This window comes from Schistocerca serialis, chromosome 2 (assembly GCF_023864345.2).
Source record: "Schistocerca serialis cubense isolate TAMUIC-IGC-003099 chromosome 2, iqSchSeri2.2, whole genome shotgun sequence".
In the NCBI taxonomy this organism is placed as follows: Eukaryota; Metazoa; Arthropoda; class Insecta; order Orthoptera; family Acrididae; genus Schistocerca; species Schistocerca serialis.
Genome location: NC_064639.1, coordinates 665660967 through 665685251, shown reverse-complemented (window position 1 = coordinate 665685251; position 24285 = coordinate 665660967). Strand labels below are relative to the sequence as shown.

At 38.8% G+C, this 24285-nt stretch overlaps 1 protein-coding gene across 1 annotated transcript in view; it reads right to left on the bottom strand.

Annotated features, from left to right (window-relative positions):
* The window catches only part of LOC126456317 (E3 ubiquitin-protein ligase lubel), a 464483-nt gene that overhangs the window by 63862 nt on the left and 376336 nt on the right, over positions 1-24285 (bottom strand). The window contains exons 18-20 of the mRNA XM_050092068.1: positions 21065-21262; positions 7177-7455; positions 4717-4806 (exon numbers count right to left, since the gene is read on the bottom strand). Of these exons, the coding sequence (XP_049948025.1) occupies positions 4717-4806; positions 7177-7455; positions 21065-21262 (567 nt within the window). The remainder of the gene's footprint in view (positions 1-4716; positions 4807-7176; positions 7456-21064; positions 21263-24285) is intronic.

Below are 24285 nucleotides of genomic sequence, written 5' to 3'. Positions count from 1 at the left end.
AAGCGTGACATGTATGGAGATCATGCACTTTACATGGAATTACCTCTCCATCTCTCCTTAGCACCTGTCCAGAATTTTCCTTCTATGTCAGCTGCCATTTTTCCCTGTTTTCTCATTATCATTGAGAAGAAATTTATAACACTAATTAAAATTTCCTGGCAGATTAAAACTGTGTTCTGGACTAACACTTAAACTTGGGACCATTGCCTTGTGCGGGCAAATGTTCTGCCATCTGAGCTACCCAAGCATGACTCACGACCCCTCCTCACAGTTTCACAATACCCCATCTCCTATCTTCCAAACTTCCCAGAAGCTCTTCTGTGAACTTTGCAGGACTAGCACTCATGGAAGAAAGGATATTGTGGAGACATAGCTTAGCCACAGCCTGGAGAATGTTTCCAGAATGAAATTTTCACTCTGAAGTGGAGTGTGTGTTGATATGAAACTTCCTGACAGATTAAAACTGTGTGCCGGACAAAGACTTGAACTCAGGACTGTTGCCCGTGAAAGGAGTTCGAGTCTCAGTCCAGCACACAGTTTTAAATTGTCAGGAAGTTTCATATCAGCACACTCTCCACTGCAGATTGTGAATCCCATTCTGGAAACATCACCCAGGCTGTGGCTAAGCCATGTCTCCACAATATCCTTTCTTCCAGGAGTGTTAGTTCTACAAGGTTCACAGAAGAGCTTCTGGGAAGTTTGGAGGATAGGAGACGAAGTACTGGCAGAATTTAAACTGTAAGGAGGGGTCATGAGTTGTGCTTGGGTAGCTCAGATGGTAGAGCATTTGCCTGTGCAAGGCAATAGTCCCAAGTCCAAGTCTTGGTCCTGCACACAGTTTTAACCTGCCAGGAAGCTTCAGATCAGTGCACACTCCACTTCAGAGTGAAAATTTCATTATTGGTAACATCACTGAGGCTATGGCAAAGCCATGTCTCCACAGTATCCTTTCTTCCAGGAGTGCCAGTTCTGCAAGTTTTGCGGGAGAGCTTCTGTGAAGTTTGGAAGGTAGGAGATGAGGTACTGGCAGAATTAAAGCTGTGAGGATTGGTTGTGAGTCATATTTGTGTAGCTCATTTGTTTAGAGCACTTGCTCATAACAGGAAAAGGTCCCAAGTTTGAGTCTCAGTCTGGCACACAGTTTTAATCTGCCAGGAAGTTTCATATCAGCACACACTCTGCTGCAGAGTAAAAATTTCATTCAAGAAAACCAATTACCGACATTGAGCATCACCTCAAGAGGTGACAGCTAGTGTTTTCACTATACATGTAAGGTCTAATGGTCATATTTATCTATTTTTTTCTAAAATAAAAATGGTCTAGTGGCAAAGCACATGCTTCGTGATCCAGAGAGCATGGGATCAAAACCTGTTCAGACCACAACTTTTTCACTATGATTTTTAACTCAGCATTCACTTTTCACAGATGTTGGACTGGCCATGAAAGACATGTGGTTCATCCACTTCACAGTAACCACTAGTTTTATTTAGACAGAACTGGGCTGGAGTCAGAAATGGTCCTGGCCATTGTTCTGCACATTGTGCTGCATACCAGGCTTATTTGCTCAGATTCGTAAAGCATGGTGAAGAAAATTGGTAAATCACAAATGACTGGAACTTAAGAGTACTGTTCCGCTGATAAATCTGAAATAAAAGAGAGGTATCAGAAATTAAGTTGTCTGATAATTCCCTGAAAAATGCTTTCCACTGTCAAATAAATTCTTTATCGAGGGGTTGGATCACACTAGTAGTTCCAGGCGGAAGCCACATTACATCTACAGATTTTCAACATCCACCACAAAAACAGAGGCATCGTAATGTCCAGACCATAAATCCAACAAAAGTAATGAATTAATTTCTGTAGCTGGTAGGAATACATTTCGAATGGAATGTTGAAAATTATTCTTTGCCATTTTTCCAGATTTTGATATGTTGATTACAAGCTTTTTGCAACTAAACAGTCCATTTATTATTTTAGTAAACCACTCATACTTATTACTGGCATTATCTTGTATGAATGTGTCATTGCATTCATTGATTGGGCAGCCGACTCTGTCTTTTTTTCACCTCGAAATGATAAAGTGCAGTGTGCACGCATTTCCTTCATGAAACCTGACTGATCAGTGTTATAAACAGCAGTTGCACAGATAACAGCAAGTTTCATCTTTACATCAGATATGAATTTCTCCTATAGCATTGTCTTTCACTGACAGCTGCTCTACATGCTTACATAATAAACTCAGTAATTTGGCGACTTCCTATGTATGATTCCTTGAACCTGCATAGCCAGGTTGACGAAGCCCAGAAATTAGCAATGTTCATGTCAGATGCAATTTGGAGGGCCCAGTCTCACAGATCTCCACCAATAATGATACATAGCCCCTCATGAGCAGTTCTAAATCTTTCGAACAGTTTTTCATTCAGATGGTTTCGGGTTTCCTTTTGGCACATATTTCTTATTTCATGTAATTCATTCTTCAATTTGTACAATTCATACTCTAATTTTACAAAATGAAAATATCTTTGCACACTGAAGTACATGTTTTTTTTTTTTTTTATGCTTGGAAGGTATTCTTCTTCAGAACTGTTACTGGCACAACTGATGTCATCCGAACCACAATTCATGGAATCATCACAGTTGTATCCTATTTCTTCTAACGTATCCATAATTTGAAATGAAATGTCGATATCATTCAAATGATGTCAAGGAAATCAACTAACAAATGACATATATGTACTTCTTCATGGGAAGTAGGTGATTTCGGCTGGAAACCACATTCCTCATATTTCATCATTGCTAAATTGAGAACATTAATTGGATTCCATATTACTGTGAAACTGAAAGGAAACTAAAAGGTTCTATTAGCAGGCACGCCTTACAAAAGCACAATAAATATTCATTCAGCTTTATCTGTATGGTAAATATTTACCAATAGTGCAAAAAGCAACTGATAATTTGTAATAGATGTTACTTGAGTGGCTCATTCAAGAAAATAGTAACTGTGTATTGTAGTGTCGGAGAAACTATCAATGAATGGGTAACCTGAAATGTCCTTTACAAATTACGATCAGGCTGTGTCACGTTTCCTGTTTACAAATGTACTGCAAACCTCAGGTAGGTGTGTGCGTGTGCGTGTCTAGTAGTGCATACACAGTTGCTACAGCACCAGTTGGGGTGTACATTTCTACCCCCACCTGGTGCGCTACAAATCTGGCAATTTTCAGCTACTTTTTTTAAATACTTGCAGTGCCTCTTAGCAACTAAAATTTTGACAGTGCATTTCTGTCATTGTCTTCTTCCTGTGTAAAAAATTTCAGGATAGGTTTCACCTTGTCTTATTGAACCATTCCCTCGTGAGAAAAAACTAAGCAGAAATCAGAAAAAGCCCTTTGTAATTCCTTGGCAACTGCCAAAATGCTGTTCACCTCCACAACATATCGCACGCATGTTCTATGGGACTCAAACACAGAGACTTCATAGCAAGTCCATGAGCTGCACGTCTCCAACTACAAGAAATTTGCAAGGACTTCTTGATGCAGACTTCTAGTATCATCCATGAAAACAAAATATGAACCATCAGCACTTCCAAAAAACCACAAATATGGTTGCTATGTTTCATACAGGTACTTTTCTAACCAACAGACCAAATGAGACACAATAGTGATTAAGATGCTGGTGCACAGGAGGATAGGATTGCTATTTAAAGTATCATATGACCATCCAGATTTAGCTTTCCATAAATCATTTAATGTATATGAAAATCACACAGCCAATTACCATCTCCAATCTGACCTTGTGTCCTACTTCTAATGATCTCAACATTAAGGGGGTGTTAAACCCTAATCTTACTTCCTTACAATCATCAGTGAAGATAATCTCCAGACACACATTCAATGTAGCTCCTTACACCAATATCTCACGGCTCTTTTCCACACTGATGATGTTATTACAACTGCTACAACTTTCTCTCCAGATAAATGTGCACACTAAATCATTCTTTAAACTAAACAATGATTTGCTGCTGAGAGTACATTTCTTCGTTGAGGTATGGTTCAATCACAATGCTGACGACTCCACAATAAAACCCATCTCTGCATTATCTGGAGTGTCACACATATGAGATATATGACATATCGACCAACCACTCTGCAATTCTGATACACTGATTTAAACATGCAACTCCTGAAACAACCATAACCTATTCAAACAAAAGCGCAAGGATTCCTACTGCACAAAACAGTTTCCAGATGACATCTTTTTATTGTTAAATTGTGAACACCAATGGACTACATTCTGCTCAAAATGAAAAGGCAAACAACAGAGACATTATGAGATAGATACACTGTTTTTCATTTTCGTTGAAACACATACTTGTTTGAATCAGTGATTTTTCTTTCCTATAGCGATAGTGTGGTTCTAGTTGGTGGAGAAATCCTGACCATTTACTGTAAGTGTTCACATTTTCTCTTCTGATTTTGCACCTTTCTCATGTATGCTTAACTTTTGGATGCTGGTGCATATATCTGTGGTATTCTTTTACATTTTCTATGTACGTCACATCCTAGTGATTATGTATTAGTATCATAGGAGCCTCATCTTTCTTTCACGTTTAGTTCATCCCTACTCTCGTGTCATTGAGGATTGTGTAGATGATGGTATTATAACACTATAAAATAACAATCCTTCATTTCCTGTGTTGCTTATCACTGTACTTACAGGTCTTCTGCATGAGGCACATGTTACAGATCGACAGTCCGGACAAACCAGTCGCTTTTGACGGGGATTGGCTATGAAGCCAGATGAACACTGAAAAAAAAAGAAAAGTAATGTTTTAGGTTTCTTGTTTCACAATATTTAAAATCCATCCTGTTACAATCTGTGTGAAAGCTTTAGTAAGAAATTTATGTAGCAGGCTGACTACATATATTGCACAGCTGTTAAGCAAAACTCTACTGCCTAAAAAACAAATTAAATAAATGATGTTTCAGTGGTGAAACAACAGATATTAAGAGCATTCATCACTCTTTACAACATGAGGAAAACAGAAATAACATTTAAAAAACTGAATATTACAACATTCTCTAGTACACTGTAATTTACGCAAAGAAAATATTAACAGATTTGTCCTTAAGAAGCGAATACACTAATATAACACAAGAAACTGACATATCTAATGCCAGATTACCAAAAGTCACCAGTAATTACAAATGTCGGTCTTGGATATTGCAATAAACAATCTAACAGTGCTCTCTTATTAATTCCAGAGTATATTGACGAAATTGATAAAAAGAAAGGTATTTTACATGGCACTAGAATTCAATGAGTTTATAATAAATAAGTTAGGGTGCTGATGTTGAATTGTGTAAATTAATAAATTATAATATTGTGCAATATCTACTGGTGAGCAAGGCAAGTCCCACAAGACTGGAGACATGGCATCATTGTTACACTACTGAAGAAAGGAAATCCAACTGAATGTACAAATTGGAGAGATATCATACACATTTTGTGCCAGGCAATGTCTTTTGCATCATACTTTTAAAAAAATATACATGAAGCAGCAGATTGTCAACAAAAAAAAAAAAACCAGGCTGGCTTTCAAAATGGGAAATCCTGTTCCAAAGAAATACTTGTTCTATGAAACGTAATAGAATAATGCATATAATTCAACAATCCATTGCACACAACTTTATCAATTTTAAAAGAACTTCTGTTGGTATATGCTGAGAATCATTGTGGAATACTCTATGTCTATATAGAATTCCCAATCATCTCACTGATGTTTCCAGAAATCTATATCTAGACTCAAGTTGAAGTATAAGAACAGAAGATGGGAACATCCCTTTCTTTACCATTCTGACAGGAATAAAACAAAGATGCATTTTGTTACCATTCTTTTCCATATTAGTCACAGAATTCATAATGAGAAAAACTATGGACAACTTGAACTTAGGCATGTGTTGGAATGAGCAATCTAACCTTATGGATCTGTATTTAGCTGATTAAATCATTCTTCTGGCAAAAACACCGCAAAGTTTATAAGTAAAGACTAGGAAGCTAGACAGAATGACCAGTTCTGTGGGGCCAAAAATAAATGATAAGACAAACACAGTGAATATGTATCTATTTGAATTACAGTGTAGGAGAAGGTACTACAAGAAGAGAAGCTCATTGATTTCCATTTTTTGGCCACCTTATTTGTAACAAAGGGAATGTAGATAAACATCAGTAGCAGAACTGGGAAATCATCTGCAGTCTTCCAAAAAATGTGATCCATATGGCATTAGACTCTGTAGGTATGTCAACAAAGTTTTGGCTGTACTTCTCTGTCATCCTAACAATGGCAATATACAAATGTGAATCCTGAAAAACTTAAGTAAAATCAGCACACAAACTCAATTTTTTTTTTCCACCAACTATGCTTGGTGTGAATTTTAAAGATTGAAGTACTGTGAAGAAGTGGTCTACACAGCCTGCACAGAATCACTGCTGAAAGAAGACTGAAGCTTTCCATAATGCCTTATATATGAAAGATGGAATAATCCCCAAATCAGCACTGTTGGGGCCCCCAATGAGTGCATACAGAAGCAGAGAAAGGCCTTGTAACACCTGGAAACAAAGTTTTGTAAGGGATCTTCAATGCATGAACATGAACTGGGGAGAAGCTGCGTGAATTTGCTAGAGGAAAATTGTTGCCCAATATGCTATTTAGAACAGGAGGAACTGAGTATAAGTAGGCAAGTAATATCAAATGTTATTTCCTCATTCTAATAATTCAATATATACAATATCAAGTTTTTATATAAAAATACTTGGTAAAATTATACATCTTTACTAAGGAAATAGCCTACATAAATCCCTTATAATAATCCAATTTTAACTTCAGTTAGACCAAGATTCATTTGAGCATAGTACAATTTGTAATTCTATGCATATAGTATAAACATTTGAATGACAACACTGATTATCTGTCAAAGAAATATATTATATTACACAGCATTGAATATTTCATTGACAGTATGTAATGTAATGAATTGACCTCATATGAAAAATACAATGGCATCAAGTTTACTGATTGACTTAATCACCTATATTATTTGTATTGGTTCATTTAATATTTAATTCAAATAAGAGTTGAATACAAGGACTTTATTAAAACATTATGTTGCTTTGTACCTTCACACACCATTTGAAGTTTGGATCCTTCATTAGAGTGCGGTCACGTAACTTTCTCTGAAAAAGTTCGTGCACAGGTTCATCAAGGAAACTTTTAAGGAGAATATCAAGATTACTGAAATATTCCAATGCTTCCTCTTCATCATCAGCATTCAATTCTGGTTCCTTGCAAAAAGGACAAACTGCATCTGCAATGCTTCGATCTGTTACCTGAATTGTGAAGTAATTTTTTGCACATTCCTTGCAGCATCGATGGATGCACTTCAACATAGACACCATCTGCAAATAAAGAATTAGTTTTGTAGTGTACTAAGTAAATTTTTCCCTGTTTTCTACTGTTTCAAATGAAAATGAGTTACAATATAGTGTAGACTATATTTTTGTTATATTAGTAGAAATCCTTATAATTGCTTTATATCATTTTAATATCTCGAAACACACAGTTACAGTAACATTTGTATTAAAAAAACAACAGTGTTTGTCAGTGTGTGCTGTACCAAACTGATGACTTTAACAACAAAAATAACTTTCTCATCTTTTTTCTTAATTTCCTATCCCACTGACAGCAACTTTTACTTTTAAGAGTCCCAAAGATTTTCATTTCAGGAAGCAGCCACAGAATTCTAATTTCACGAACTTTCTCTGTATTGGTTTTCAGTACTGTGTGTGTGTGTGTGTGTGTGTGTGTGTGTGTGTGTGTGTGTGTGTGAGAGAGTTCTTAACGGACCAAACTGCAGAGGCTATCAGTCCCTTTTCAGTACTTCTGAACTACTTGCACCCATTTCATCATCTGTTTTATAAAATTAATTATTATAAATATTTGTTGCATGTAGACTACCTTTCAAAATTCTGTCACTCTCTTTAATTGTATGCATATAGTATAAACATTTTTATGACAACACTGATTACCTGTCAAAGGAATATATTATATTACAAAGCATTGAATATTTCGTTGACAGTAAGTAATGTAATTTATTTATTTATTTATTTAATCGTGTCCAAGCCATAGACAACCCACATATTACATATACACACAAATACAAATACAATACACATATGTATAAGTAAAACAAATCCAAAATGGGGAGTCACATTACAATATAAAGACAGGCATAGTATATATATCATATCACGTCCCGCCAAAATTCAGCGCATTTAACTGCCACTGCCGTAGCGTTTGCCAGATCTTCTTTCCTGCACACTTCCCCCATGTTGCTGCATTCCAGGAGGTGGTCCATTGTTTGGGTCTGTCCGCACTGGCACGTGTCCGTCCCGTCTCGGTATCCCCATTTACACATGTTTACGTTACATCTGCCCACCCCAGTTCGTAGGCGGTTGAGGGTTCTCCATAATGGCCATTTTAGTTCATTTCCAGAGGCCAATTGTTCGTTGGGTGAGATTAGAGGCGCCTGGTCTCCCGTAGGCAGTGTTGCTTTCCATTTTGACAATCTGGCCTTTTGCTTTGAGGTTTCAATCGGTTGAACTGAGGTGAGGAAACTCCGTCTTGATTTTGTGGAGGGTTTTGTCCGAAGAGAGGATGGCGCTGGTCGCGCAGCTGCTTGAGGCGCTCTGCTTCGCTTGCTACAGCTCGTCTGATGTTGGGTGGAGCTATGCTACTAAGCAAATAAAGTTGTCTAACCGGGGTGGGTCTTAAGCATCCCGTGATTACGCGACAGGCATCGTTCAGCAGAGGATCCACTCGTTTCGCATGCGCTGATCTTTCCCAAACTGGGGCAGCGTATTCAGCAACCGAGTAGCAGAGTGCAAGTGCCAACATACGTAAAGTATGTGGGTTGGCACCCCATTTTGTGGAGATGAGCTTACTCAGAAGGTTGTTTCTTGTTGATAGTTATCTTACGAGGAAGTAATGTAATGAATTGATTTTACTGCTTGAACAGTAACTTTCAGAAAATATGTGCCTACAACTGTAACATTTTTTTCAATATCATAATATGCAGGTGCTCCTGGGTCTTGACTCATCTGGCTCTTTTGCAGATGTCTTTCTCTCACTGTGAAAAATCTTGATACCTGTAGTAATCCAAGATTTCCTGAATGACTCAACAACTGCATTAAACATACCTCTGTGGTTCCTCAACTCAAATAGTGCTTAAAGCAGTGTTAATGCGAGCACTGGAGTGCACACTACAAGTGTTATTTTATTGTATATGGTGTTATACTAGATGTGACTCTGATATGGCTGGGATTGGACTCAAGATAGTTTCCACTGTTCTTAATAGCATCTTTTATATTTACCTCTTGTGACAAGAGTCCATATTTTGTGGGTGTAGTTCACCTATTACAAAATTGGCAATGACTTGGGACCTGTGACACGTGTAATTTGGACTTGAAACTATTTTGGATTGGCTGAGAATGTGAATTTTCAACCATGGACAATTTACAATAACTCCTAATGCAAACCATGCTACATTAGAAGGAGCTAACAACCATTATGTATTAAAGGCAGTGCTAGTATTAGCAAATATAGCATGGACATCTCCTATGCTACCCATGTTTACTCTTCTCATCATTTAACGAGCAACATGAAGAGTGCGATGCTTAATACAGAGGAATGAAGTTATGGTTTTTGGTTTGCCAAATATTTAACATGGAAAGACAAAAGGCCACGTTCTTGTCAGGAAATTCCAAGTTGTATCAGCTAATACAAAAACGATTTACACTATGTGATCAAAAGTATCCAGACACCCCCAAAAACATATGTTTTTCATATTAGGTGCATCATGCTGCCACCTACTGCCAGGTACTCGGTATCAGTGACCTCAGTAGTCATTAGTCATTGTGAGAGAGCAGAATGGGGCACTCCACGGAACTCATGGACTTTGAACGTGGTCAGATGATTGGGTGTCACTTGTGTCATACGTCTGTAAGTGAGATTTCCACACTCCTAAACATCCCTAGGTCCACTGTTTCCTATATGATAGTGAAGTGGAAACATGAAGGGACATGTACAGCACAGAAGCATACAGGTCAACCTCATTTGTTGACTGACAGAGACAGCCGACAGTTGAAGAGGGTTGTAATGTGTAATAGGCAGACATCTATTCAGACCATCACACAGGAATTCCAAACTGCATCAAGATCCACTGCTAGTACGAGGGCTATCCACAAAGTACACTACATTTTGGAATTAAAAATAAATAAAGTATTGGAAATTTTTTTATTACATACAGATGAAAGCCACACTTAAATACTACTTTTCTACATAGTTGCCATTAAATTAAGGCACTTATCCTAGCGATGGACGAGCTTGGAAATTCCTTTGTCATAAAATTCGGCCGCCTGCACCTTCAACCATGTGGTTACCTCTTCTTGAAGCTGTGTGTCGTCATCAAAATGCTGCATAGCCAACCACTTCCTCATTGCTGGGAATAAGTGGAAGTTGCTCGGTGCCAGGTTGGGACTGTACGGCAGATGAGGAAACAACTCCCACTTAAAAGATTTGAGAACTTCACGAGTGGCATTTCCCGTGTGGGCCCGGGTGTTGTCGTGAATCAGCAAGATCTTTGAGCCCAACTTTCCCCTGCGCTTGTTTTGTATTGCTCTTCTGAGGTTGTGCAGAGTTTGGCAATACCTTTGAGAGTTTATTGTAGTGCCTCTTTCCAGGAAATCCACAAAAATCACAGCTTTTCTGTCCCAAAAGAGGTAACCACGTGGTTGAAGGTGCAGATGGCCAAATTTTATGACGAAGGAATTTCCAAGCTCGTCCATCGCTACGATAAGTGCCTTAATTTAAATGGCAACTATGTAGAAAAGTAGTATTTAAGTGTGTCTTTCATTTGTATATAATAAAAAAAATTTCCAATACTTTATTTATGTTTAATTCCAAAATAATGATGTACTTTGTGGATAGCCATCGTACTATGACAGTTAGGCGGCAGGTGAGAAAAATTGCCAATGCCAGGGTGTGGGTATGGTGAATGCCCGATGAACGTCATCAGCCAGTGTGTGTAGTGCCAACAGTAAAATTCAGGGGTGGTGGTGTTATGGTGTGGTCGTGTTTTTCATGGAGGGGGCTTGCACCCCTTGTTGTTTTGCATGGCACTGTCACAGCACAAGCCTACATTGATGTTTTAAGCACCTTCTTGCTTCCCACTATCAAAGAGCAATTCGGGGATGGCAATTGATCTTTCAACATGATCAAGCACCTGTTCATAATGCACGGCCTGTGGCGGAGTGGTTATACGACTGTAATATCCCTGTAAAGGACTGGCCTGCACAGAGTCCTGATCTGAATCCTATAGAACACCTTTGGGGTGTTTTGGAATGCCGACTTCATGCCAGACCTCACTGACTGACATCAACACCTCTCCTCAGTGCAGCAATCCATGAAGAATGGGGTGCCATTCCCAAAGAAACCCTCCAGCACCTGATTGAACGTATACCTGTGAGACTGGAAGCTATCATCAAGGCTAGGGGTGGGCCAACACCATACTGAATTCCAGCATTGCCAATGGAGGGTGCCATGAACTTTTAAGACATTTTCAGCCAGGTGTCTGGATACTTTTTGATCACATAGTGTATTTCAACAACATTTCTTAACATAGAAAGATATTATTGCAGTCAGGTTAGAATTTTGGCACCAAAAAAGGGCCTAAATAAATAATTTGCAGATTAGACTGCCAACCTACATGAATTAAGCAAGAATTTTAGTTTTAAATATTTGTGTGGCAGACGAAGTGTACTCTCTAATCTGAGACATTAAAGTGTGACTTACGCCCAAATCAACAAGTGAGGAACCATGTATTGAGGAAATGAGATCTGTCTCTGATGGAAGTTATGCAAACAGCTGAAGCCGACAAAACAGCCTAGAGTGTTTCTGATGGAAGAAAACATTGTTACAGTCAACCCTCTGCCACTGGTTACACATGCCATCTTTCCACATCCTGTGAGGCATCCAATTGCTCTGCAGCCCAGACAGTCTTATAAACAACCTCACCTGTGGTGACGGGCTGCATCAGTAGCAGCAGTATTGCCCAGCTTTAAATGCTGTTTCCTTCACCACACTCACAGCTCTTGTCGTCATTGGCATATAACATGTCATAAATGTGGCAATAAAGGACACGTGCGATAGGTAAGTTGTAGCAGTTCCAGTGTGGATGCATCCCATTCTATGGATTTAAACCAAATGAGTGACCAATCTACAGAAATGTTGACATCTCAAAATACATCTCAGAAAATGTACTTGGACACAGTTATTGACAAACATCATGTGAGATTACTTTTGGACACTGGTGCTTCTGTCTTATTGCTAAACAATCTACTTATGTAAGTTTAGGGTCACCACCACTGCAGGCAGCTGAGACAAATCTTTGTTCCTATGGACATCATCACGTGCTTTTAACTAGGAAAGATACGAGTTTTATTTACTTATAACCCAGCCACTCATACACAGGGTGTATACGTGCACAAGGAAAAAAAAATTCCTGGATTTTTCCCGGATTTCCCAGTTAAAAATACACTTTCTCTCAGATGAAAACACACTTTTTCTGTATTATTAAGTGACAATATATTTTCCCTCGGAACTGTAAAACTTATCAATCCTTTGAAAGGTTATGTTTTTATACATGGACGTAGAATTTCCCAGCACTTTAGAAAATGAAACTCAGGGAAGAAAACTCCTTTTGGATAGATTTTTGATGTGCAGCAACACGTATGCTGCATATTTTCGTAATACGAAAGTATAAATTTGAATTCCACCAAACACCACTTGTTACTTTCCGAACCATTGTAATTGAGATTGCGATGCGCTTTTGTAAGCCAGTCATAGCTCATGTCACATGATCCCGCCAGCCAATGACAGTGGATATTCAGACCACAGGACACGTGATGTAGTCACCTAACAGCAACATCACTTATGTATTGTGGATACACAAACTAGGAAAAGTTGATATTTTGAATTAATATACATAGTGTTGCTACAAGAAAAGAAAAGCTTTCACATATAATATTGGTCTCTAAGGTTAATAAGTTGCAAGAGAAGCTAAACTTTCACATATAATGTTGATATTTTTTTGCACATATTACTCTTTAAGATATACCACAGAAATGTGCCAGTAAAATTTTTAGCCAATTCCAGTGACTTGTCCTCAAAGTTTTCCACAAATAAATTAGCTACCACAGAGGAGAGAGAGCTTCCCGTAGAACTACATCAATTTGCTCATAATGACGACATAAGTGTCTGATCTGGGCTCGAAATACTTCTAAATGGCTCGTCATCAAACGCTCTGTGAGTTAAGAAATTCATCATACATTCTCGCACATAGTTCAACTTGCATAAAAGGAAATTTACTTTGAAGGTAACGCTTTTCAAACCACCATTTGCAATATTTTCCCGTGACCTGTTAGAAATAGGTTCACTTCAGTAGTTGTCAGAGAGTGCCAGATAACAAGTGCCACTGCACTTTGGCAGCAGCTATGACGCAGGAAGCCCATGTCACAAAAGAAAAAAAAGACAAAGGATACTCCAAGAACATCGGAATGGCATATTTAAAGTGCATACTTAAAGAGCACGTTCGTATGTTGAGATTCCCAATGACGTAGGCCTCGACCTGACATTAAGCTTTTCAGAGTGGGTTTCGGGATGTAAATATCCTTGGAGTGCCAGTACTGTATTAACGCATTTTTGATTCTTTATCATGGCATAATACCATACGTGCTAGAAGATGAAAATGTGCACTTAAAATGCAGTGAGCAGTTGAAATTAGCCAATAGTGTGAAACTAAACACTTCGTTTCAAACACATTGACTGCCTCAGCATAAAAGATTAATACAAGCCAAATTTCTTTAGAGAACCAACAAAAATAACTTCACTGTTCTACAAGGTGATAAATGCATAGCTGTCAGAAAAGTGGAAATCCTCCCCTCCTCTCAGCCCCACCCCCCTCTGTCAAGCGTTTGGGATACGTCAAAAATTTAAAAAATCGAATTTTCAAAAATATGTTCATTTTGTAGTGCACATCTTTCTGAACAGTCTGATACATAAAACATATGTCCGAGGAAATGTAAGACATGTTATTTGGTCTTAAGTGTGCCAGAGTGCAGTGACACCCCTCTTCACACAGCATTCTTCTATCGAACGACACTGGATTTTGCTCCTTGGGATTGAAACGTGTATATTTTGTACTGGATGCCATCAAACCATATTCAGGACAGTGGAAATTAAAATGTCTTGTGGTGCCTCTCCTGTTCCAAGTCACCTAGTTTGACATCCTTGCATCCTTGCAATTAATACTGGATAGGATTATTTGTAATCAGGAGAACAAGAACTCTTCAGAAAAATTTGCACTCTTTATTGCCTGTTAGCTAATAACTTTCTGTTTTGAGTGACATAAAATTAAATATGGGATATATAAACCCAGTAAAGACAAGAGAGAAGCTATATAGTGCACATTTCTTCAATCCTTAGCTGCTAGCATTGTTTTCTCTCTAATCTTGCTACACCTTTACATAGCATGCTTTCCTTTCTGCTATTACCTCATCAAAGTTCAAACATTTTGCTACATGAAAAATCAAAATATCATTGTCTAATACTGCATAAGCTGTTAATACAAATAGTACCCAAGATTGGTGTGGTTTCTCAATCTGATTACGTCTATTTTGTCACTGTCTGCTAAATAAAACAAAATAGGCCTTACTAATACGGCAGAAATTGTAACACACACCAAATAAACGAGACTGTTTTGGCACAAATGTTCATTTTCATAACACGTCAGAATATAATTCACGAAGACCAACATATAATGCCTGTTAAGCCTACTACAAGCAAAAAGCTTTATGTTAGAAAATAGTTTCACATTTCATTCATACACTCCAGTCTCTCGAGCACGAGATCGAAAAGTAGTAGTACGAGATTTTAATATAAATTTGGAATCATCATATACTTCCCTAATTTGTGTCATGTCCCTGTTTCCTCTCCTTTCTTGTTCTAACAAACAATCTTGTCGTGACTAATTCAGGAACTATTCCCGCCTTTGTCAAAACTTATTCGCCAGTTAACTTCACTAACCCTGCCACAATCACCAGTTTAGTTATCCCTGATTATTCTCCAGTTAGGCATTGTTATGTTCCCACAAACCATTTTCTGTGCTAATTCCAGAATAGAACTTAAGCGGCTGCTAAACGGGGACTGTACACCTGGCCCTTAGTAGTGTAGCACTCTGGCCAAAAATTTTCTGACAAAATTTAATTTTCCTGGATACACCCAGAAGGTAATACGTAATCTTTCTTACCTGTTATTCCTGTTAGTCATTTATTTCCACTCTGGTCATCTGAATCTATGGATTTCCCTAGTAATTGTAACAACACTGATCATTCGCAAACCCAATCAACCACATAATCAGACAGCGATTGGCATTCACCCATTTGGCTTTACTCTGCTCAGCTTGTATAGCCCGGTCCCCTTTTGCCTGCAGGAAAGTTTATTTCCAGATGTGACGAGGATTCCCCTGACAGAGACATCACATACACTATGCACGCATTCAAAAATCAACTTATGATTTTATTTTTTGATTATTTTTTTTTTTTTTTTTTTTTACCATGGGATCAAACTGCTGATGTCATCAGTCCCTAGGCTTACACACTACTTAATCTAACTTACGCTAAGGACAACACATACACCCATGCCCGAGGGAGGATTCGAACCTCTGATGGGGGGAGCCGCGCGAACCGTGATGAGTCGCCTCAGACTGCATGGCTACCCCTCGCAGCTTATGATTCATTCAGAAATCAACTTAGAGTGTGTTCAAAAACCAACAGGGATGCGCATCCCCCCCCCACCCTCCCTCATAGATTTGGGCCTGATGCACATGCGTGAATCTGGCGGCTTGGGCACAGAAGTAAAATTTATCCCGGTTGCATCTAGCTGCTTGCTGCGACTGCTTACTCAACAGCAGCCACATTTCTGCAGCCAGAAATGGGAGAAGGTACTACTAATTTGCCACTCAACTCGGCATGCGCATGAGCCCGCTCGTAACTGCTAAAATGAATCTAATGTAAGCAATTGTGATGTCCCACTCATCAGAGGCAATTTGTTGTTATGAAGCATTGCATGATCTTCCTAAAGCCTTTGACACATTTTGCTGTTGGCAAACACTTGTATGAGCACTGTGTTTTGTTCTTGAATATGGCACATTTCCCTTGCAATTTCTGTTTTATTTGGGTTTTTTTTCCCCCGTTCACATTTTATTGTTGCAGTATTATTCTGCAGTAGTGGAATACAGTAATATCCTTTGTTAGATTGATTCTTACCAGTTAAAAATACAAAAATTTAACTGAAAACTAAAACGAAAAATCCCTGGAATTCTAAAAAATTCCGGGGTTTTTCTCAGTTTTCTCCCGGATGAAAAAACTCCTGGGTTTTTCACAGATCTCCCAGGTTGCATACACCCTGATACAGTAAATTTGATGTGGGTAGCTGACCCAAAAGTGGACAACATTCTCGTGAAACTGTGCACAACATGTAATCTGCAGGGCCTTAAGCTACTTATGCCCAAATTTTCTTACCAGGATTAGGCAATACAATTGATTTTGAGGCTTATGTCACTTAATTGTGACATTGTTGTTTTTGTGGTTTCAGTCCAGAAACTGGTTTGATGCAGCTTTTCATGCTACTCTATCCTGTGCAAGCTTCTTCATCTCCCAGTACCTATTGCAATCTAAATCCTTCCGAATCTGCTTAGTGTATTCATCTCTTGGTCTTCCCCTATGATTTTTACCCTCCATGCTGCCCTCCAATACTAAATTGGTGATCCCTTGATGCCTCAGAACATTGTGACATAAGCCTTGAAATCAGTCATCTTGCCTAATTTGGGCATATTTATCAAAGAGAGAGACTTTAATGTAGTGTATGGCCCTGCAGATTACAGTGATAGAGGCCCCATTATTGGCTCTTAAGGACACCTTCAAAACAGAGCTGGATGGACACACACATGAAGAGGTACTAATACCTACATCCCATAGTCAACTGGCCAGTCCCCTGGTAACATTACATAAACCCAATTGCAATCTTAGGACTCTGTGACAGCAACTATCAGTGCACAAGTGAAGTAGAAACTTAACCTCCATTGAGCACAGATAAGCTCTTTGAAAATTTGGGCCAATGCACGTTACTCAGTAAAACTGAACTCACAGAGTCATATCTTCAAGTCCCCTTGGATGCAACGTCACAGAGTTACCTACTACTCAACATGCCGTATAACCTTTACCGTTATAAATGGTTACCTTTCAGCATCCCTTCAGCCATTGACACATTTCAGCATTTTATGGTTCAACTATAGGGTATTCCCAACAGTGCTGTGTGCCTTGATGATATTTTGGTCAAAGGTGCAGCTCAAGAGAATCACTTTCAAACCCTTGACCTTTTGTTCCAGAGACTGGCAACAGAAGGACTTAAATCCAATATACACAAGTGTCCTTTTATGCAATCTTTTTTGACGTATTTAAGGTTTAAACTCTTGGTAAATGGGTTGAATCAACAAAAGATTATCTTGTGGTGATCAATAAAATACAGTCCCCAGCAAATGTCGAAGACTTACAGGTGTTTATGGATAAGATCAACTATTAATGCCAATTCATTGAAAATCTAGCAAAACACTATTATCCAGGGAACCAGCTATGGCATTGAGACATAAATTTCAAATGGTCACATTGCTATCAACAAGCTTTCCAGGCTTTAAAATATTTGATTAAGTAGCTTCCATGTTTAAGACCATACACTCCTAGTTTGCATCTAGTAGTAGCAACAGACGTATCTCCACCCATGGTATCAGTACAGTCCTATAAATACCCTCATGGCATCAAGCACCCAACTGCATGTGCTTCTGAGGCCTTCTCTGCTTCTAAGCAAAGCTATTCTCAAATAGGGCAGAAGGTTCCTGCAATTATTTATGCAGTTCATAAATTTAAATTTATCCTTTATGGACTATTGAGCAGTGGCAGTATGTGCAAACGTGGACATGCTGTCCTGATTTCCCTTGACACCTGACCCCAGCTTTTGATCAATATGAACTGGTGTGTTTCCAGATCTGACTTTAGCCTTTTCAACCTTTCCCTTAACATTGCATGACATTGTGGCTGCCACTCACAATAACATGACATTACACTGCCTTCTTCAATTTGTACAACATGTGTGGCTGGACAGGTCTCCCTGACCTGAATTTCATTCCCACTGGTCATGGTGGCATCAGCTATATCTATGTCAAGGAGTTGTGTTTTAGATCTCAGACGAGGACCTTTGCTGCATCCTGATTCCTCCCAACAGTGGCATGGTAACGTATATGCTGGTCAAATAATGCCACTGATATTGCAGACCTGGTCCACCAGTGTTTTACCAGTCAGGCCCAAAAAGCTGTACCTTCCCAGAAGTTCTCTACTTACCTTGATGGTGCCGAAGTGTGAATCTGTATACACTTAGCTTTTGCTGGTCCCTACCACTACTATCATAGCCTTGGAAAAGGTTATTGTACTTCAAGGTAACCCACAAATCTTGATTTCTGATAATGAGATGGCATTTATCTCCTATGACTTCTAATGGTTTTGTGCCTGTAACAGGATTCAACATTTTTACATTGCACCTTTTCACCTAGCCTTCAACCATCATGCAGAACTTTTTATCCACACTTAGGAAATTATGTCAAACATCACATCTGATGCTCTCTGTAGCTTTATACCAACTTCCTTAGCTACTCTGATCGAGGGCCATAGCCTGGCAGAATTGATTCATGGTTGCCCTCACCACACCCTTTTGGATATGTTGTGCCTACTACTAGTGGATGCTGTCACCAAGGCTTCTACCTTCCAAATGATCACTCTGGTGTCAACTGGTCAGTTTGGGTGCCACCATAGCTAACCCTCAAAATTGTGTCCATCCACTACATGCCCATGCTGCATGCCAAGGCCTCCACACTTGGACTTTGGCAGCTTCACTGAAACCAACTTTGCCTCTGGCCCTTCTTGGTCAGCAGCCCAGCAGCCACCAGTAACCCCCACCTCCACCCCAATGAACCCTCTGTTCTTGTGATGACTGGATCATCTCTTATTGAGTCTCGTCTTGCCTTGGCCTTCCACAGCAACACCCATGGACAATGACCCATTGCCTTCCTTGGTGGTATCTCATCTGGACCAAGCACCACCTTTGTCTTCTAAACCTAGTGGTTGCTGGTTGGGAGGGAAGAGGCTGAAAAGGCACCACCCAGTGTTGTTATGGAAGCTGAGTACTTGGTGAAACATTACTATCAACCAAGTGGTGCCAATACTCAGATGACACTGATCCTCTGACAGGACCACTCCAGACTCAAGTAGGTAAGTCACCAAGAGCCAGCCTAAGCCAATGATGTAGATGCGAGCAGAGCAGAGGACATCACAATTTCTATCACACTGCCTGTGGTGTTATACAGTTGGTCTCTTTTTTTAAAGCTTCATCTAAACTCTCTAATTATCTTGTTGTTAATTAGCACTGATATTTTCTTTAAATGTTCCCAAGTTGTACATGTGACGAAGTTGCATAAGTGAATAACTACATGCAACAATTTGAAAAAACTTTTCCACAGGGTATGCAAGTTCTTGCTTAGTTTTATCTTATTATATGAAAATATTATTTGGGTCTGTCTTCAACTACTCTTATTATGAATAATGTGACAGATGCTAAATTATAGGTTGTTAGTATCATTTTCATATCAATTTTCTGTTAGCCTATTTTAGAAATTTAATAGCTTCAATATCCATATTCACACATTATTTAATTATTTCTGCTTTTTTTAAGTTTTCTATGGTTATTATAACTCTCTCTGAATCTCTATTAGATGTACATGAATATACATTAAGATTTTATATCCCTATGGTTATATTGCATTCACATAGTCAAGCTATAGCAACAAGTTGTCCTTTAATGTCATGATATATCAAGCTATTAGTATTATATCAATATAATGGAAGGAAACATTCCACGTGGGAAAAAATATATATAAAAACAAAGATGAGGTGACTTACCGAACAAAAGCGCTGGCAGGTCGATAGACACACAAACAAACACAAACACACACACAAAATTCAAGCTTTCGCAACAAACTGTTGCCTCATCAGGAAAGAGGGAAGGAGAGGGAAAGACGAAAGGATGTGGGTTTTAAGGGAGAGGGTAAGGAGTCATTCCAATCCCGGGAGCGGAAAGACTTACCTTAGGGGGAAAAAAGGACAGGTATACACTCGCACACACGCACATATCCATCCACACATACAGACACAAGCAGACATCTTGTGTCTGTATGTGTGGATGGATATGTGCGTGTGTGCAAGTGTATACCTGTCCTTTTTTCCCCCTAAGGTAAGTCTTTCCGCTCCCGGGATTGGAATGACTCCTTACCCTCTCCCTTAAAACCCACATCCTTTCGTCTTTCCCTCTCCTTCCCTCTTTCCTGATGAGGCAACAGTTTGTTGCGAAAGCTTGAATTTTGTGTGTGTGTTTGTGTTTGTTTGTGTGTCTATCGACCTGCCAGCGCTTTTGTTCGGTAAGTCACCTCATCTTTGTTTTTATATATATTAGTATTATATAATAGACATGAGAAAATGCATCAGTCAGGAACATGGCTTCTATCCTAGGATTAATTGTGAATAAAGACTTTTTAATTTTCATTCTTTAGCTAAGTTAAATTTGCATAATATTTCATGAAAATACAATTTCAGGAAGCTATTGCAAAATACATTTTACTGCTGATGAACATAGTTTTGCAGAGCTACATGAAAAAGGGAGGAAGCAACATGATTATATTTCAAGAACGAGGATCAGTATGTTGAAACAAATCTTACATCAGTAATGGAAGATGTTGATGTCAGACAGAAGTATCAGAAGTAGAGTATTATAAGAAATTCAGATCCTCACCTGCTTCATTGGATACTTTCCCATGCAAAGCTCACATTCTTGTTGTAGAAATGATAGTGCAGAATCAAGATCTCTGCATTCTTTTGCAGCAGTTAATGCTTCCTCTCGTTCAAATTTCATCCCCATCAACTTCACTGCCAATTCAGCTTGCTCATATGTTGATACCAGACCTTCTGCTAGGCAGCGACGTACCTGACGCTGTCATACAAATAATTAAACAAAGGAGAGACATAATGAGTTCTGCTGTCCTTGTCTTTCATACATAACATAATTAAAAATGAAAAATATACTGGTAGTCAATGGAGGAGACTAGTGACCAAGATGTACCATTTGCAGAAGTCACCTACCTAATCACTCCCTGCCAAAACATTGTAAATTAAAAAATAATTATGATAACATAATAATGTATGCAAATGCTTTAAAATAATAGGAAGTAACCCAAGACCACTGCACAGCTGCCACTAAAATGGCTGTACTTGGGCTATGAGGACATTTGGGATTCATGTGAGGAAGATCCTTGATTTACTACAGGTAGGGACATTAAGGTCCAAGGTCATGAGTAGAGTAGGAGACACCTGCTACTGAAGAGGCACAGTTCACTTTTCGACTTGACTGTTTACAGAAAGAACTGTACACCAGACTGTATTTTTTAAAATTAAATTTAACAAGATTTTACATCACCACCTGGATTTTATTACTGTTTACATGGATGGGTCTATGTGGGAGGATTTTATCAGCTACTCTGTCATGTTCCCGAGCATTGTTCTTGGGACAGGACTCTCAGAGCAGTTTTCAGTTTATTACGGGAATTGTTTCCTATCCCGAGGGCAATGGAGCAGATGAGATGGCATCATGGGAAGAAATTCCTCATCTGCTCATACTCTCACAGTGCCCTTCTTGTTATTGGTCAGATGTACCCAGATCAGATGGCACAAGAAACGCAGAACACTCTCCTCCTCTTGCAGAGGTAGGACAAGGAAATAAATTTCTGCTGGATTCTAGGGCACATAGTGCTCCAAGGAAATGAACTCGCTGATGTGGCTGCCAAGGAGGCTTGTCCCTTCCATCTCCTGCTCACTGTTCAGTCCCCCTGCAGGCTGTTATCTGATTTGTGAACATGAAGACCATGTGTTGGTGGGAGGCTCAGCCTCTGGAAGTGAGGAATAATAAGTTATGTTCCATGAAACCTTCAGTTCTTACCTCCTCCTAACCATGACAAGCTGAAGAAATAGCCCTTACATGGCTTAGACTGGGACACTGCCCATTTATGCATGGCATTCTCTTACATTGTGATGGGAAGCCACCAGTGTGTCACAGATGTGGGACATAGCTGTCAATACAACATATTTGGATTGAGTGTGTTTTGTCTGACAACCTGAGAGCTGATCTGAATATCCCACAGGACCTGCCCTCTATTTTAACTGATAATGAGGTGAGTGTGGTTAGTTTTTTAAGATATTGTATGATGTCTGCAATTCTTCCCCAAAAAAGATTTCATCCACAGCAACAACTGTGTGTTGTGCATAGACCTCAGGACTCACAGTTACTCAAGGATGAAACTTCGTTGTGCAGAACAGTATCATCAGGAATATACTCTTTCATGCTGCCTTGTGTGTTCCTAATAACTGTGATTAACATTCAGCATCCAGGATGATGAACTGGATTATATCAGTCCTGTGTAAGCTTGTGCCTTTGACATCGTTTAACAGTCTTCAAACTTTTAGGAGATCTATTAATGTGATATCTGCATGTTCACATGTATCCATGGTTTGTGAGATATAATGTTTTAATAGTGTAAGCTACATTTGAAACGAATAATGTTTCCTATTTCCAGGCCAATTTAATAAGTTGCATTTTCCCTGTCTAAGTATGTCACTATATTCAAACTCAGTCTTAAAATCCTACAACAGATACATGATAATCATAATGCTCTACAACTCTGTGCACCTACTCATTTAAGCCTTCTTATGAACAGAAGCAACTCACACTTAAAAAACAGTAGAAATATAGTATAATGTTACAATTAAACAATTTTTTAACTGCAGAATTTAAGGTTTTGTTTTCCCCTTTGTCATCTTGTGTGTCAACACCAAACTGATCCATTAGAGGACTACAATTTGCAACATGGTTTTAAAGAACATCAGCATGTTTTGGGCATCTTTAGAAGATTTTTGCTAATGTGTAACTTTGAAATTGTTATAGGCATCACCTTTAGCCCCTGTTAGGCATGGTTTACACTGAAGCCATACAATATGCCACGTGACCAGCGATACAATGCAGAAGCAATCCACATCGGCAGAATGCACAGGAACATAGTGGAAATAATTTAACTGGTTCAAAATGGGACAACAGTGATACAACACTGACATGTAGCTCCATCATACTGTCTGGTGTAACTCAGAGTATCGATCATTCCATGTAACTTGTCTCTGATGATATATGGGGAGGGAAATTTCACATCATCCAGTTTGCATAAAAAAAAAAAAAATAAATAAATAAAAATAAAAAAAAACATTGTTTTGTTTGCATGAAGCAAAGTTATTTCCATGACAGTTGTTATTTTTTGTGAAAAATATTAAAAACTGCTGTTTTGAGATTCATGTGTATTCTCTACTGTGCATTCTTTCTCATTTAGTTTTAAGGAAACTATATGGCAAGAAAGAAACTGATTTTTTGCATCTTGTAGTGTGATATCACAGCTTGATAATGAACTGGTTTTCTTTTTGTTATTGCCCATAGTTCCTGCAATACTTCAAAATAAACACTGCAAACATTTTGAAAAGTTTGCAGTGAAGAATGCAGTTGGTGACCAGTTTACATTTGGTGTGTTTTTGGTCATATATTGCTGCTTATGAATATAGCTACCATTTCAAAATTGTTTTTAATAGTGGAAAGAGAGCAATACCTCTCTCCACTTCAAGAAAATATGAGAGATATGTTGGAGATTCTCTGTGACAAGGTTGGTAGCTATGAGCCACATGAAAGGCTATCGTCACCTGCTATAGCCTGCTAAGCAGAGTGCGTAGCTTCCCCATGTTTTTTCCCTCCATTTGCTGCCAGCATAAGCCAAAGCTGGAAATGAAAAACTTACTGAAATGAAAAGGCAAAGGGAGTCATCAGATGCTGATGCTGGCTGGATGTTTCTTGCTGTCTTTGTTCCCTGATTTCAGGGAACTTCGTGACAGGCATAAAACAGAACTGAAAGATAAATTACTGTTACT